This window comes from Triticum urartu, chromosome 6 (genome assembly GCF_003073215.2).
Source record: "Triticum urartu cultivar G1812 chromosome 6, Tu2.1, whole genome shotgun sequence".
Classification (NCBI taxonomy): domain Eukaryota; kingdom Viridiplantae; phylum Streptophyta; class Magnoliopsida; order Poales; family Poaceae; genus Triticum; species Triticum urartu.
This window is the reverse complement of record NC_053027.1, coordinates 499,170,392-499,185,986: the sequence shown is the minus strand read 5'-3', so window position 1 is coordinate 499,185,986 and position 15,595 is coordinate 499,170,392. Positions and strand designations below refer to the sequence as shown.

The window sequence follows — 15,595 nt, the reverse complement described above, 5'->3', positions numbered from 1 at the left end:
CTCCCTGCTAGACTTATAGCAAGGCACACATCAGGTCTGGTACACAGCATTGCATACATGATAGAGCCTATGGCTGAAGCATATGGAACATCTTTCATCTTCTCTCTATCTTCTGCAGTGGTCGGGCATTGAGTCCGACTCAACTTCACACCTTGTAACACAGGCAAGAACCCTTTCTTTGCTTGATCCATTTTGAACTTCTTCAAAATCTTGTCAAGGTATGTGCTTTGTGAAAGTCCAATTAAAGCGTCTTGATCTATCTCTATAGATCTTAATGCCTAATATGTAAGCAGCTTCACCGAGGTCTTTCATTGAAAAACTCTTATTCAAGTATCCCTTTATGCTATCCAGAAATTCTATATCATTTCCAATCAGTAATATGTCATTCACATATAATATCATAAATGCTACAGAGCTCCCACTCACTTTCTTGTAAATATAGGCTTCTCCAAAAGTCTGTATAAAACCAAATGCTTTGATCACACTATCAAAGCGTTTATTCCAACTCCGAGAGGCTTGCACCAGTCCATAAATGGATCGCTGGAGCTTGCACACTTTGTTAGCTCCCTTTGGATCGACAAAACCTTCGGGTTGCATCATATACAACTCTTCTTCCAGAAATCCATTCAGGAATGCAGTTTTGACATCCATCTGCCAAATTTCATAATCATAAAATGCGGCAATTGCTAACATGATTTGGACAGACTTAAGCATCGCTACAGGTGAGAAGGTCTCATCGTAGTCAATCCCTTGAACTTGCCAAAACCCTTTTGCGACAAGTCGAGCTTTGTAGACAGTAATATTACCGTCGGCGTCAGTCTTCTTCTTGAAGATCCATTTATTCTCAATTGCTTGCCGATCATTGGGCAAGTCAACCAAAGTCCATACTTTGTTCTCATACATGGATCCCATCTCAGATTTCATGGCTTCAAGCCATTTTGCGGAATCTGGGCTCACCATCGCTTCTTCATAGTTCGTAGGTTCATCATGATCTAGTAGCATGACTTCCAGAACAGGATTACCGTACCACTCTGGTGCGGATCTCACTCTGGTTGATCTACAAGGTTCAGTAGTATCTTGTTCTGAAGTTTCATGATCATTATCATTAGCTTCCTCACTAATTGGTGTAGGTGTCACAGAAACAGTTTTCTGTGATGCACTACTTTCCAATAAGGGAGCAGGTACAGTTACCTCGTCAAGTTCTACTTTCCTCCCACTCACTTCTTTCGAGAGAAACTCCTTCTCCAGAAAGTTTCCGAACTTAGCAACAAAAGTCTTGCCTTCGGATCTGTGATAGAAGATGTATTCAATAGTCTCCTTTGGATATCCTATGAAGACACATTTCTCCGATTTGGGTTCGAGCTTATCAGGTTGAAACTTTTTCACATAAGCATCGCAGCCCCAAACTTTCAGAAACGACAACTTTGGTTTCTTGCCAAACCATAGTTCATAAGGCGTCGTCTCAACAGATTTTGATGGTGCCCTATTTAACGTGAATGCGGCCGTCTCCAAAGCATAACCCCAAAACGATAGCGGTAAATCAGTAAGAGACATCATAGATCGCACCATATCTAGTAAAGTACGATTACGACGTTCGGACACACCATTACGCTGTGGTGTTCCGGGTGGCGTGAGTTGCGAAACTATTCTGCATTGTTTCAAATGTACACCAAACTCGTAACTCAAATATTCTCCTCCACGATCAGATCGTAGAAACTTTATTTTCTTGTTACGATGATTTTCAACTTCACTCTAAAATTCTTTGAACTTTTCAAACGTTTCAGACTTATGTTTCATTAAGTAGATATACCCATATCTGCTTAAATCATCTATGAAGGTGAGAAAATAACGATATCCGCCACGAGTCTCAATATTCATCGGACCACATACATCTGTATGTATGATTTCCAACAAATCTGTTGCTGTCTCCATAGTACCGGAGAACGGTGTTTTAGTCATCTTGCCCATGAGGCACGGTTCGCAAGTACCAAGTGATTCATAATCAAGTGGTTCCAAAAGTCCATCAGTATGGAGTTTCTTCATGCGCTTTACACCGATATGACCTAAACGGTAGTGCGACAAATAAGTTGCACTATCATTATCAACTCTGCATCTTTTGGTTTCAACATTATGAATATGTGTGTTACTACTATCGAGATTCAATAAGAATAGACCACTCTTCAGGGGTGCATGACCATAAAAGATATTACTCATATAAATAGAACAACCATTATTCTTTGATTTAAATGAATAACCGTCTCGCATCAAACAAGATCCAGATATAATGTTCATGCTTAATGCTGGCACCAAATAACAATTATTTAGGTCTAATATTAATCCCGAAGGTAGATGTAGAGGTAGCGTGCCGACCGCGATCACATCGACTTTGGAACTGTTTCCCACGCGCATCATCACCTCGTCCTTAGCCAATCTTCGCTTAATCCGTAGTCCCTGTTTCGAGTTGCAAATATTAGCAACAGAACCAGTATCAAATACCCAGGTGCTACTGCGAGCATTAGTAAGGTACACACCAATAACATGTATATCACATATACCTTTGTTCACCTTGCCATCCTTCTTATCCGCCAAATACTTGGGGCAGTTCCGCTTCCAGTGACCAGTCTGCTTGCAGTAGAAACACTCAGTTTCAGGCTTAGGTCCAGACTTGGGTTTCTTCTCTTGAGCAGCAACTTGCTTGCTGTTCTTCTTGAAGTTCCCCTTCTTCTTTCCTTTGCCCTTTTTCTTGAAACTAGTGGTCATGTTGACCATCAACACTTGATGCTCCTTTTTGATTTCTACCTCCGCAGCTTTCAGCATTGCGAAGAGCTCGGAAATAGTCTTATTCATCCCTTGCATATTATAGTTCATCACGAAGCTCTTGTAGCTTGGTGGCAGTGATTGGAGAATTCTGTCAATGACGCAATCATCTAGAAGATTAACTCCCATTTGAATCAAGTGATTATTATACCCAGACATTTTGAGTATATGCTCACTGACAGAACTGTGCTCCTCCATTTTGCAGCTATAGAACTTATTGGAGACTTCATATCTCTCAATCCGGGCATTTGCTTGAAATATTAACTTCAACTCCTGGAACATCTCATATGCTCCATGACGTTCAAAACGTCGTTGAAGTCCCGGTTCTAAGCCGTAAAGCATGGCACACTGAACTATCAAGTAGTCATCAGCTTTGCTCTGCCAGACGTTCACAACATCTGGTGTTGCTCCAGCAGCAGGCCTGGCACCCAGCGGTGCTTCCAGGATGTAATTCTTCTATGCAGCAATGAGGATAATCCTCAAGTTACGGACCCAGTCCGTGTAATTGCTACCATCATCTTTCAACTTTGCTTTCTCAAGGAACACATTAAAATTCAACGGAACAACAGCACGGGCCATGCAAGATACTATCAGGTACTAAGTTCATGATAAATTTAGGTTCAGTTAATCATATTACTTAAAGAACTCCCACTTAGATAGACATCCCTCTAATCATCTAAGTGATTACGTGATCCAAATCAACTAAACCATGTCCGATCATCACGTGAGATGGAGTAGTTTCATTGGTGAACATCACTATGTTGATCATATCTACTATATGATTCACGCTCGATCTTTCGGTCTCCGTGTTCCGAGGCCATATCTGTATATGCTTGGCTCGTCAAGTATAACCTGAGTATTCCGCGTGTGCAACTGTTTTGCACCCGTTGTATTTGAACATAGAGCCTATCACACCCGATCATCACGTGGTGTCTCAGCACGAAGAACTTTCGCAACGGTGCATACTCAGGGAGAACACTTCTTGATAATTTAGTGAGAGATCATCTTATAATGCTACCTTCAATCAAAGCAAGATAAGATGCATAAAAGATAAACATCACATGCAATCAATATAAGTGATATGATATGGCCATCATCATCTTGTGCTTGTGATCTCCATCTCCGAAGCACCGTCATGATCACCATCGTCACCGGCGCGACACCTTGATCTCCATCGTAGCATCGTTGTCGTCTCGCCAATCTTATGCTTCCACGACTATCGCTACCGCTTAGTGATAAAGTAAAGCATTACAGCGCGATTGCATTACATACAATAAAGCGACAACCATATGGCTCCTGCCAGTTGCCGATAACTCGGTTACAAAACATGATCATCTCATACAATAAAATTTAGCATCATGTCTTGACCATATCACATCACAACATGCCCTGCAAAAACAAGTTAGACGTCCTCTACTTTGTTGTTGCATGTTTTACGTGGCTGCTACGGGCTTAAGCAAGAACCAATCTTACCTACGCATCAAAACCACAACGATAGTTTGTCAAGTTGGTGCTGTTTTAACCTTCGCAAGGACCGGGCGTAGCCACACTCGGTTCAACTAAAGTTGGAGAAACTGTCACCCGCAAGCCACCTATGTGCAAAGCACGTCGGGAGAACCGGTCTCGCGTAAGCGTACGCGTAATGTTGGTCCGGGACGCTTCGTCCAACAATACCGCCGAACCAAAGTATGACATGCTGGTAAGCAGTATGACTTATATCGCCCACAACTCACTTGTGTTCTACTCGTGCATATAACATCAACATATAAAACCTAGGCTCGGATGCCACTGTTGGGTTTCGTAGTAATTTCAAAAAAAATCCTACGCTCACGCAAGATCATGGTGATGCATAGCAACGAGAGGGGAGAGTATGATCTACGTACCCTTGTAGATCGACAACGGAAGGGTTTGGTTGATGTAGTCATACGTCTCCACGGCCCGACCGATCAAGCACCGAAACTACGGCACCTCTGATTTCTAGCACACGTTCAGCTCGATGACGATCCCCGGACTCCGATCCAGCAAAGTGTCGGGGAAGAGTTCCGTCAGCACGACGGCGTGGTGACGATCTTGATGTACTACCGTCGCAGGGCTTCGCCTAAGCACCGCTACAATATTATCGAGGACTATGGTGGAAGGGGGCACCGCACACGGCTAAGAATATGATCACATGGATCAACTTGTGTCTCTAGGGGTGCCCCTGCCTCCGTATATAAAGGTTCAAGGGAGGGGGGCCGGCCGGCCAAGGTGTGGCGCGCCAGGAGGAGTCCTACTCCTTCTGGGAGTAGGACTCCCCCCTTTCCTAGTTGGAATAGGATTCGTGGAGGGGGGGGGGGAAGATGAGAGAGAGGAGGAAGGGGGGCCGGCCCCCTCTCCTTGTCCAATTCGGACCGGGGGGGGGGGGGCGCGCGGCCCATCTCTGGCCACCTCTCCTCTCTTCCACTAAGGCCCACTAAGGCCCATATACCTCCCGGGGGGTTCCGGTAACCTCCCGGTACTCCGGTAAAATCCCGATTTCACCCGGAACACTTCCGATATCCAAACATAGGCTTCCAATATATCAATCTTTATGTCTCGACCATTTCGAGACTCCTCGTCATGTCCGTGATCACATCCGGGACTCCGAACAACCTTCGGTACATCAAAATGCCTAAACTCATAATATAACTGTCATCGTAACCTTAAGCGTGCGGACCCTACGGGTTCGAAAACAATGTAGACATGACCGAGACACGTCTCCGGTCAATAACCAATAGCGGAACCTGGATGCTCCTACATATTCTACGAAGATCTTTTATCGGTCAAACCGCATAACAACATACATTGTTCCCTTTGTCATCGGTATGTTACTTGCCCAAGATTCGATCGTTGGTATCCTATACCTAGTTCAATCTCGTTACCGGCAAGTCTCTTTACTCGTTCTGTAATACATCATCCCGCAACTAACTCATTAGTTGCAATGCTTGCAAGGCGTAAGTGATGTGCATTACCGAGAGGGCCCAGAGATACCTCTCCGACAATCGGAGTGACAAATCCTAATCTCGAAATACGCCAACCCAACATGTACCTTTGGAGACACATGTAGAGCTCCTTTATAATCACCCAGTTACGTTGTGACGTTTGGTAGCACACAAAGTGTTCCTCTGGCAAACGGGAGTTGCATAATCTCATAGTCATAGGAACATGTATAAGTCATGAAGAAAGCAATAGCAACATACTAAACGATCGGGTGCTAAGCTAATGGAATGGGTCATGTCAATCAGATCATTCAACTAATGATGTGATCCCGTTAATCAAATAACAACTCTTTGTCCATGGTTAGGAAACATAACCATCTTTGATTAACGAGCTAGTCAAGTAGAGGCATACTAGTGACACTCTGTTTGTCTATGTATTCACACATGTATTATGTTTCCGGCTAATACAATTCTAGCATGAATAATAAACTTTTATCATGATATAAGGAAATAAATAATAACTTTATTATTGCCTCTAGGGCATATTTCCTTCAGTATTGGCGAATTAGCCCTCGACTGCAACCATGCGAGAAACAGCTGCCTGGCGCACATGGATGTCAGGCAGACCCTGCATGCAGGGCTAGTTTGGTATAAACTGCATCTCCACGTCATACATTGGTCTTAGTGCTAGAAACCACACGCACTATAAAGTGGAATGGAGGGAGTATATGTAATGCTCTATAAGTATTTAGAACATTTTATATTTCATTTGAAGGGTTTTTTATCACTTATGCCACTAGTTGTGTCTCACTATTTAGTTTTGCTATTAAAAGTTACAACTGCTAAAAAATGCCATCATTCTGTGAGATGCTTGCTCGAAAATGCCATTAGATATCTCAAAAATGCCATTGGACATCGTTATTTTCAGGTCAAACCCGCTGACCATGTTGTATGACAAAAATACCCATAGACCCACATTTCAGTTATTTCTATCTCACAATCATATGTATGGGCCCCACTTGTAAGAGTAAGCAAGCGAACAATTTTACAGGAAAATAAGAACATTGTTGGGATCAAGTAGGACCCACACTTTACTGTAGTGAGATAAAGGAGAGCTGACATGTTGGTCCATAGGTATTTATGTCATTATAATAGGGTAAACGAGATTTGAGCTCACAGTAATGATGGCCGGTGGCATCTTTGAGCATGCGCCTAACGAAGCGATGGAATTTTTGAGCAGTTGAAATTTCTAGTGGCAAAATTAAGTAGTGGGTCACAACTAGTGGCATAAATGATAAAAACCCTTATTTAAATATCAATGGGTCTAATAAGACCAAGAGGTGGAAGGAAACTTGGGCCATGAAGGCCCACGCGAAGGTGCCCCCCTTTCCTATTGGGGGCCGAATCATGGGAGGGAGTAGGACCCCCCCCCACCCCGGCTGGCGCATCAAGGGAGGCTTTCCTCCCTTGGTGGCTGCCCTCTCCTTCCCTCCTAACCTATATATATTAGAGGATTTCTCTCTATTGATACATAAGTTTTGGAGCCTTCTCTAGTTGATCTAGTTCACGTTCTAGTTGATCCTAGTTGAGTAATTAGAGCGAGCCCTAGCCATCTCTAATCCTCATAATTTGAAGCCCCGTGTGGTTCTAAACTCCGCCCTCTAATTCTACGGCGACGATTAGCTCTAGACGGCAAAGCGCTGCCGGATCGTGAAGATCGTACGCTTGCAACCAAGTAGAGAGGCCGTGCTTTCGGTCTTCTGTTCGAGGGATCGTTCGAGGGCGGTTCGCGGAATCATCATCAGCGTTCGAGGGACTCCAAGTACGATCTACACTGACTCGTCTACTTCCACTACACTCTCGGAGTCAGCAACGAACGTTGAGCACAACTTGTTATGCATCTTCATATTGTTCCTGGGTGATCGTAGGCCGATTTTTTTCTACTACGTTTCCCAACAACTCTCACCTTCTCAGGGGATGACAAATGGCAGCCTATGAAATTTTCTTTTCCTTGGTAGATTAGTTTTTCAAAGAGTTTTCTCTCTTGAACTGTGCATCCAAATCCCAACCCGTTTTCATAGTTGGATTCCTCACGTCGAGATCTTTGAAACTAGATCTCATGTTAACAGGTTTCGATGATTTTTTTATGAAAACCCCAAAAAACATCACTGGAAACACGTTCTTTTTTTGTATTTTTCCCTTTTCGAGAGACACAACAGTGCTTCTCACAAGAGCAAATCAGTGCGTCCACGAGAAGCAAATATGTACATCTTGCGAAACAAAAAAAAGTGTTTGTTTCCTTTTCTAAGAGGCACAATGATGCCTCTCACGGAAGCAAATCCGTACCTCCACAAGAAGTATAAATGTGCCTCTCATGGAAGGAAAAAACACTTTCCGAGAGGCACAGTTGCGTGCCTCTCGTGAAAGTCACTGAAATGTTTTTTTTTTTACTTTCTGAGAGGCACAATTATGCATTTCTTAGAAGCAAAAATATGATAACATTTTTTTTCCTTTTCCGAGTGCCTTTCATGAAAGCAAATATGTGTCTCCATGAAAAGCAAATTCATGCCTCTTGTGGAAGAAAAAACATGTTTGCTCCTAAATATTTACTTTTCAAAATAAATCTCCAAAATCTACAAAAAAACAGGTGAAAACCGAAAATCTGGAAAGAAATGAAAAACATATAAACGCTGAAAACCCGTACAGAAAATATAAAAAAACATACGACACTTGGAGGCGGTTAGAGTGCGGCGCGCTCTCAACCCACCAATAGTGACTTTTGAGGGGCTCCCGCAAGGGGTACCTCCTAGTTAGTTGCCTATATGTCGCCGGATAGTGTCATAGCGCGTACCCCACCAGTACGAGCGCCTCCGTGAGACGGCCCATTCCCGGTTTTTGTCCCCACCGATTTTGGGGAGGTTCCCTGACCAGATATTTTCTTGTTTCTACCTTTTGTTTGTTTTTTCAAAAAAAAATCATTTTACTTATTTCCCCTTTTACTTCTTGTTTTTTTCTTTCCTTACTTCTTTCTATTTCCTTTTTCTTCTTTCATTTTTGCAAACACATTTCAAATTCCTGACATTTTTCGAGATCCTTAACATTATTTAAAATCATAAACATTTCCCAACTTCGTGAACACTTTTTTGGAAAATAATGAACAATTTTTAAATTTGTGAATAGTTTCTTGAAATTATGAACATTTTTTGAAACTCATGAACATTGTTTTGAATTGCTGAATTTTAGCCGACCAACATGTTTTTTGAAATTGGGGAACATTTTTTTAAATTCAAGAAATTTTTTTTTGTTTTGACGGACACTTTTTGAATGATTGAACTTTTTTGAAATGTGGGAACAATTTTGGAAAATCGTGTACAATTTTCAATCTTGTGAACTTTTTAAATTCATGAACATTTTTTAAATCCACAAACATTTTTTTAATATGAGAACATTTGTTCAAAATCATGTACATTATATGATTTCCTTAATATTTTTTGTAAATCGTTAACAATATTTTGAATCTACGATTTTTTTTTCAAAATCACAAACGCTTTTTGATTTCCCGAACATTTTTCAAAATCATAAGCGTATTTTTAAAATGTTATGATTTATCGAACAATTTTTTCCAGTTTTTAATTACGAGCATTATTTTAATGCCGAATTATTTGAAAAATAGAAAAAAGGAAAATCGGGGGCGGCCCGCCCTGCCCGCACATGGGCCGGCGAAAAGCGCGTGCAAGAGGGAGCGGGGGGCGCGCGTAACCTCGCCGCCCCCTTTGCTCCGCCGCGCCGTAGAGAGTTCTGCTAGATTTGCGGCTGCTCGAGCCAGGAAAGCCCAAGAACAACGCACACGGAGATGAGCTTAGCGCTTCTAGGGGGCTACTCCTCCGCCGAGGACGACGACCCCGCCGCCGGCGCCGGCGCCGAGCTGAGCGACTCCGGCGACTCATCAGCCGAAGAGGCCGGATCTGACGGAGACGAGAAGTCCGCTCCATCGAAGCCGGCTGCGAAGCCCCGCCCCCGCGTAAACCCTAGCCCCGGAGATGGGGACTCCTCGCTGCCCTCGGCGCTAGATGTCTTCGCCGAGATCTCCGGGCCCCCGGCTTTCCTCAACCGCAGGGTGGCCCAGCCCGAGGAGGTCGGGGAGGCGCTCGGCGTGCTCGATCGCCGCTCCGACTCCAAGAGGAGAAAGCCGCCACCTCCCGGTGAGACGTTTAAACTACTGCTAATTTTCCAGCAGATTATCGTGCTTGTTCAAAACTGGCTGTGTTTGCCACTGACAAATGGGGATTTATTCGGCAAAACTTGAACCAGTTGTTCAGATATGGTACAACTAAGGAGTACAGTTAGCGTATTACATGAGTTTTTGTTGTTGTTGCTATAGTGTCAGCTTTCTTAGTGGTCTCGAGGCATTTGATTGTAGAATTGCATCGCTATAAGGTTAGTTGTTTCAATTGCTTGGCAGTTCATGGACCGTTCGGTGCTAGAGCCTTAGAGTTTGTCAATTCAATTGTATTCTAGAGTAACTTACAATGCACTGGTCTGTGTTCTACTTGGAAGTTAGTTAATCTGTAGTTGTGTTGGTGTGTTTATGGTGCCTTGTTGTATGAACTATAAAGGCCTGTCCAGTCTTTTGTTTGTGATAAGTGACTAAGTGAGTAGAATGAGGGAAGGTACTGATATTTTCTGTTTTTATTTTACATGTCATAATGCTTTGTTGCTATGAGCAAGTATCATGAAGCCGAGATGGTGGCATAGCCAGCTTATGTAGGTTAGAAAAGAGTTATGGAACACACTTATGCAGATGAAGACATGTGTCTTTCACTTTAGTTGAGCGTTCAACATATTAGCTCCCTTGCAGGTTGATGTACACGACGAGGGTTGCAGTCGCATTATTGGTATATGCTACTTGTGCACTATGTATGCACTGCGGCTAGAAATTGCATGTTTGAATTGGCATCCATTCTCACATCACAAAATAAGGCGAGAAGTGCATAGATGTGTTTTGGGCTGTAACTAGTAACCTGCTCTCACTTCAGTGTGTTTGCTAGACCACTTAGAAGGACTATAGACCTGGGTATCTGGCTTACTTCTTGCACGAAAGATTTACATGCAACTATTTGTCCAAGCAGTTTTTAACGGAATAGGTCGACAAAAACCTGCAATACTCTGTTTGAGGACATCAAATGGATATAATTGGCCATTTTGAATTGGATCTGTACTGTTATACAGAATTTTATAGCTTGTAAATATGTTTGAATATGAGATGCATACTAAAGTAGATCTTATCATGTGTGTTGGCTTCTGATAATGTCCCTAGTTCCACTCATGCCAATTATTATATTTGGAATCCAAGTTGGCTGCTGGCTAATCTGACTAAAAACTATGTTCAGGTGCGGTTGTGGCGGCGAAACCACAGATGGTTGCCATCCGTGAACGAGTTAGCAGTGACGTGAAGAATGGTGCCAATCCTCCAGGTTCTGTTGAATGTTCATCTAAGTTACATTGTTGTGCCCTTTTTAATAGGATCGGCTCTGTTACTAGTCTGTGAAATATCATATAGCTAGTTAATATGCTTGAATATGGGATAGATAGTAAAGCATCTTATCATATATGCTGGCATCTGATAAAATTCCTAGTACTACACTTATGCTCATGCTAATTATTCTATTCCAAATTCATGTTATCTCCTGGCTAATCTGACTAGAAAACTATCTCCAGTTGCTGTTGTGTCGGCGAAACCACAGTTGGTTGCTGGTCATGAACGAGTTACCAGTGACACGAAGAATGGTGCCAATCCTCCAGGTTCAGTTGAAGGAAAGAGAAAAATAGGGGCTGCAAATCCTGGTCCAGAAGATGCTGCCGAGCTTCTAAGGTAACAAATGGCCACTTTGATTCATGAGTATAACTATGAACTAACTAATCAAAAGCATACCGAGCATATATATGGCTGAATTCTTTGTACAATCTGTTGTCATTCCTGGTTATGTCTTATATAGGGCTCCTGACAGCTTTTTTTAACTCTTCCGTTTGTAGAATGTGCCTCCAGTGTGGTATACCAAAGACCTATTCACACGCGCAAGGAATGGTATGCCCTGTTTGCAACGACAGACCGGTGCAGGCAAAAGAGCCGGAGAAGAAGAAGGGTTCTGCTGTCAAAGACAAGGAGAAAGTGAAGAGGATGAGAGGGCAGTCGTCACATGCATCTTGGAAGAGTGAAACTGAGATGGCTCTGCGGCAACAATTCGACTGACGGGTGTCACCGGGAGTGCTGGTGCACTCAGTCTGTACACTAGGTAGAATCGAATCTCTTTGCTTGTACCATTGCGTCGCGTGGCTTCCAGATTGCCATCGTTTTGTTTCTTGTATTTGCAGCTCTCTGACATGCACGGATTAAGTTTCGCAAGCTGTATCCGTTAAAATGTTTTCCAGCCCAGCCATGTTTCGAGTAAGTTACTCAGGGTCCCTTTGCTTCAGGGACATTTTCCTGTGCCCATCAGTAACTGGATGACCTATGAGATTCCCATGAGATTTTTGCGTATCATAGAAGAATCCCTGAATACTGAACTGGTTGTGCTTCCTGCTGTTATTTGCATTGGTGACATGGAAATCTTAGCCCATGGTCCGAAATTCGCTTTGGATTCTTGCTAATCATAGAAGCCTCCAGTGTGGAGGCAATTATGTCTAGTAATGTGGCGGCATGTGGCATAACATGGCCAACATGGGAGCAACCCACGGAGATGAACAGATCCAGTCCTGCCGCGATCCTGATCGTATTATCAGTACTACTACATTTGTGCAGCTTACCACTAACCTGTCTTGTGGGATTCCCTTGGGACACGTTCATGGTCTCCAATGCTTATGCCTTTATTTGTTCTTGTCCAAGTTGGGTCCATCATACGTACGTATTTGTCATGCTAACTGGCTTGAAATTCCACAATGTATGGATCGGTTCTGGGCCTCAAGGTGAACCCCGTTTGCAGACATTTCACGGTCTCTAGATCTTCAGCTTTAAGACCTTCTGCCATGATACTTACTTGTGATCGGATCTCAAGGCTATTCCATCGTTCTTTCGAATTCAGTATGAGAACAGTAGGAAGATATTTGGAACGAGCAACTGCGGAGGGCGGGTGGCACGGCCCTGTCTGTCCTCTGTCGGCCATGATGCGTCCATTGAATAATGCAGGGTTAGTTCAGACGAGCAGGGACAAAACTGCGCAGTTTTTAAAAGCTTTCCGGATCGGATCGACGCCACGGTGGCACACGGTGCCAGCCAAGGCCCCACGCGGCCTCATCACCCACTTCCATTTTATACCATCCACTCCCCCCAGCAATCTCACACATCCCCACACGAACGATCAAACTCGGATCCGTCCGCCAGCCATGGCTCGGCTCGCCGCCCTCCTCCTCGCCTTCGCCGTCGCCGTCTCCGCCACCACGCTGGCCCACGGCCGCGACCTCCCGACCCAGATCAAGGTGACTCACCATCCTCCCCCTCCCATCCTCTCCTCTTGACATGGTTACTACTCTGCTCGTGTACTCATCTCGTTTGCCGGCTTCGACGGATCCGCAGCTGACCAAGGGCGGCGGCGCGGTGGGCGGCGACAGCCAGGAGTGCGTGTACACGGTGTACGTGCGGACGGGGTCGATCTGGAAGGCCGGGACGGACGCCAACATCACGCTGGAGCTCTACACGGCGGGCAACGCCGACGGCGTGGCCATCTCGGACCTGCCGTCGTGGGGCGGGCTCATGTGGGGGGGCCACTCCTACTTCGAGCGCGGCAACCTGGACATCTTCAGCGGGCGCGGGCCGTGCATGGCCACCGCGCCCTGCCGGATGAGGGTCTCCTCCGACGGCACCGGCGCGCACCACGGCTGGTACTGCAACTACGTGGAGGTCACCGTCACCGGCCCACACCGCGGCTGCGCGCAGCAGCTCTTCACCGTCGAGCAGTGGCTCGCCACCGACGCCGCGCCCTACAAGCTCGAGGCCGTCGTCGACCGCTGCCCCGCCGATGGCGCCGCCGCCTCGGAGTAAGACCGAGTACGCCGGCCTCACACTGTGTGGTGGTAGCAATAAGCTGCGGGGCCGTGCGTGCCGGCCCCGTGATCCGCGTGCGCCGCGCCGGAGATGTACTACTATATGAGTTCGTGCTGCTGGTGGCGAAATAATCGGGGACCTGATTTGTACTGTGTGCCATTAGTGGGAGTTGTCATTAGTTGCGGTGGCTGTTTTGTACGTTGATGGTGTCAATATGGCATCTTCATTTGTGTGTATCTTTGTCCATGTTTTCATGCGGTGAATGTAGATTCAGTTCCAAGCTCTAGTCGACTGCGTCCATGGTGCAGCAGTGTAGCCGAGTCGTGGTGTCCGGCTCCCGCGCGCGGACGCGTGGATAGTAGCTCGAGCTAGAATGCCAATGCACCCTGCACACAACGTGCGTGCCACGGCGATTGATGATTTCTCGACGCTTTCAGGGCGCGCGACTCATCATCAGAATTAAAAACATTAGAGTAGAATCATCATTCAGCGAGCAATTTATAGACAACTGGTGACTACTCCATTTAGAGGAAATATTTCTGGGTATCTGTCAAATAAGTTTTTTTCCCAGAGGATTCTCTGTGTAGATGTTTCATATATGAAATATAAGATGAAAAATGGAGAAGCGACTAAGGGCATCTCCAATACCGTGCCGCAAATCGGACTCACTGTCCGTCCACAGAGCTACATGTCGTCAGATCCTATTCACCGCACCTGTCGAGGATAACGACTAAACATGCATCCACGCCTGCAGTACTGGGCTGGCCATTTCGTATCTTCTGTGTTTTTTCTGTGGTTTCCCGAACCGGTTTTTACTCTTTTCATTGTTTTTTTTTCTTTTTTCTCTCTCTCTTTTTTCCTTTATTTTACTTTTTTATTTTCATTTTCAGTGTTTTTTTCGAAATATGGAAACAACTTTTAAATTCGTGATTTGTTTTTGAAATACGGGAAAACTTTAAAATTCCTTAACGTTTTATGAAATTTGAGAACACTTAATAAGTTTATAAACATTTTTTATATCTATGAATATATTTTGAAACCAAGTTCGTGAACATTTCTATAAATACAAGGTCATATTTTCAAATTCATGAACATTTTACGAAGAACAGGGCCATTTCTTCAAATTCGTTAAATTTAGAAATTAATGAATTTTCTTGAAATCATAGAACGATTTTCAGAATTTGTGAATAAATTTTGAATTTATAGAACACTTTACAAAATCATGAACACTTTTTGAAAATCATGAACTTTTTTGAATTTCAATTTTTTAAATCCAAAACAGTTTTTGAATTTGGGATTTCAAACATTTTTTAGTTTCATAACTTTTTCTGAAATCCAGAATAATTATTTGACTTTGGAATATGTAAACTTTTTTTAATTTCATTAGTTCTATTGAAATACCAAAACATTATTTTTTTTCTGAATTTGGAATTCGTGACCATTTTTTATTTTAAAAAGGGAAAAAGAAATAAAGACAAAAAACGAAAAAACAGGCCCCCGGTCCGTAGATGGGCCGACCCAAAGAGATCTGACGAGTAGAGGAGAGCCGGTTGCTCGCTTTCTACCGCGTGACGCGTATAATAGCGAAATATAGGAGTTCCCCACCTTCTTTGCTCCTGACAAGTGGCACACAGCATGCGCCCCACTTTGTCACAATATAGGAGTTTTCTCTTTTTTCATAGTTTATTCAGACTATTTTATATGTTTCAATGATATTTTTTCTTCAAGAAAAAACAGGAATAAGAAAACCCAAAAATGGAATAAAAACCACAAGAAAGAGATC

The 15,595-nt window shown here is 43.9% G+C and overlaps 2 protein-coding genes across 2 annotated transcripts; both read left to right on the top strand.

Annotated features, from left to right (window-relative positions):
- Positions 1-9,540: 9,540 nt before the first annotated feature.
- LOC125514571 lies at positions 9,541-12,350 on the top strand. Its single transcript, XM_048679908.1, has 4 exons — positions 9,541-9,976; positions 11,165-11,248; positions 11,493-11,646; positions 11,808-12,350. The coding sequence occupies exons 1-4, from the start codon at positions 9,628-9,630 to the stop codon at positions 12,022-12,024; spliced, it is 804 nt and encodes a 267-aa protein (XP_048535865.1). The 5' UTR covers positions 9,541-9,627; the 3' UTR covers positions 12,025-12,350.
- A 718-nt stretch (positions 12,351-13,068) lies between these two features.
- Positions 13,069-14,098, top strand: LOC125514570 (PLAT domain-containing protein 3-like). The gene is made up of 2 exons (XM_048679907.1): positions 13,069-13,247; positions 13,345-14,098. The coding sequence occupies exons 1-2, from the start codon at positions 13,155-13,157 to the stop codon at positions 13,807-13,809; spliced, it is 558 nt and encodes a 185-aa protein (XP_048535864.1). The 5' UTR covers positions 13,069-13,154; the 3' UTR covers positions 13,810-14,098.
- Positions 14,099-15,595: the final 1,497 nt, after the last annotated feature.

Coding starts and splice junctions, on each gene's coding strand:
- LOC125514571 (XM_048679908.1), top strand. CDS start 9,628: ATGAGCTTAGCGCTTCTAGGGGGCTACTCCTCCGCCGAGGACGACGAC. Junction 11,249..11,492: donor GAATGGTGCCAATCCTCCAG/GTTCTGTTGAAT, acceptor AACTATCTCCAG/TTGCTGTTGTGTCGGCGAAA. Junction 11,647..11,807: donor GATGCTGCCGAGCTTCTAAG/GTAACAAATGGC, acceptor TTCCGTTTGTAG/AATGTGCCTCCAGTGTGGTA.
- LOC125514570 (XM_048679907.1), top strand. CDS start 13,155: ATGGCTCGGCTCGCCGCCCTCCTCCTCGCCTTCGCCGTCGCCGTCTCC. Junction 13,248..13,344: donor ACCTCCCGACCCAGATCAAG/GTGACTCACCAT, acceptor ACGGATCCGCAG/CTGACCAAGGGCGGCGGCGC.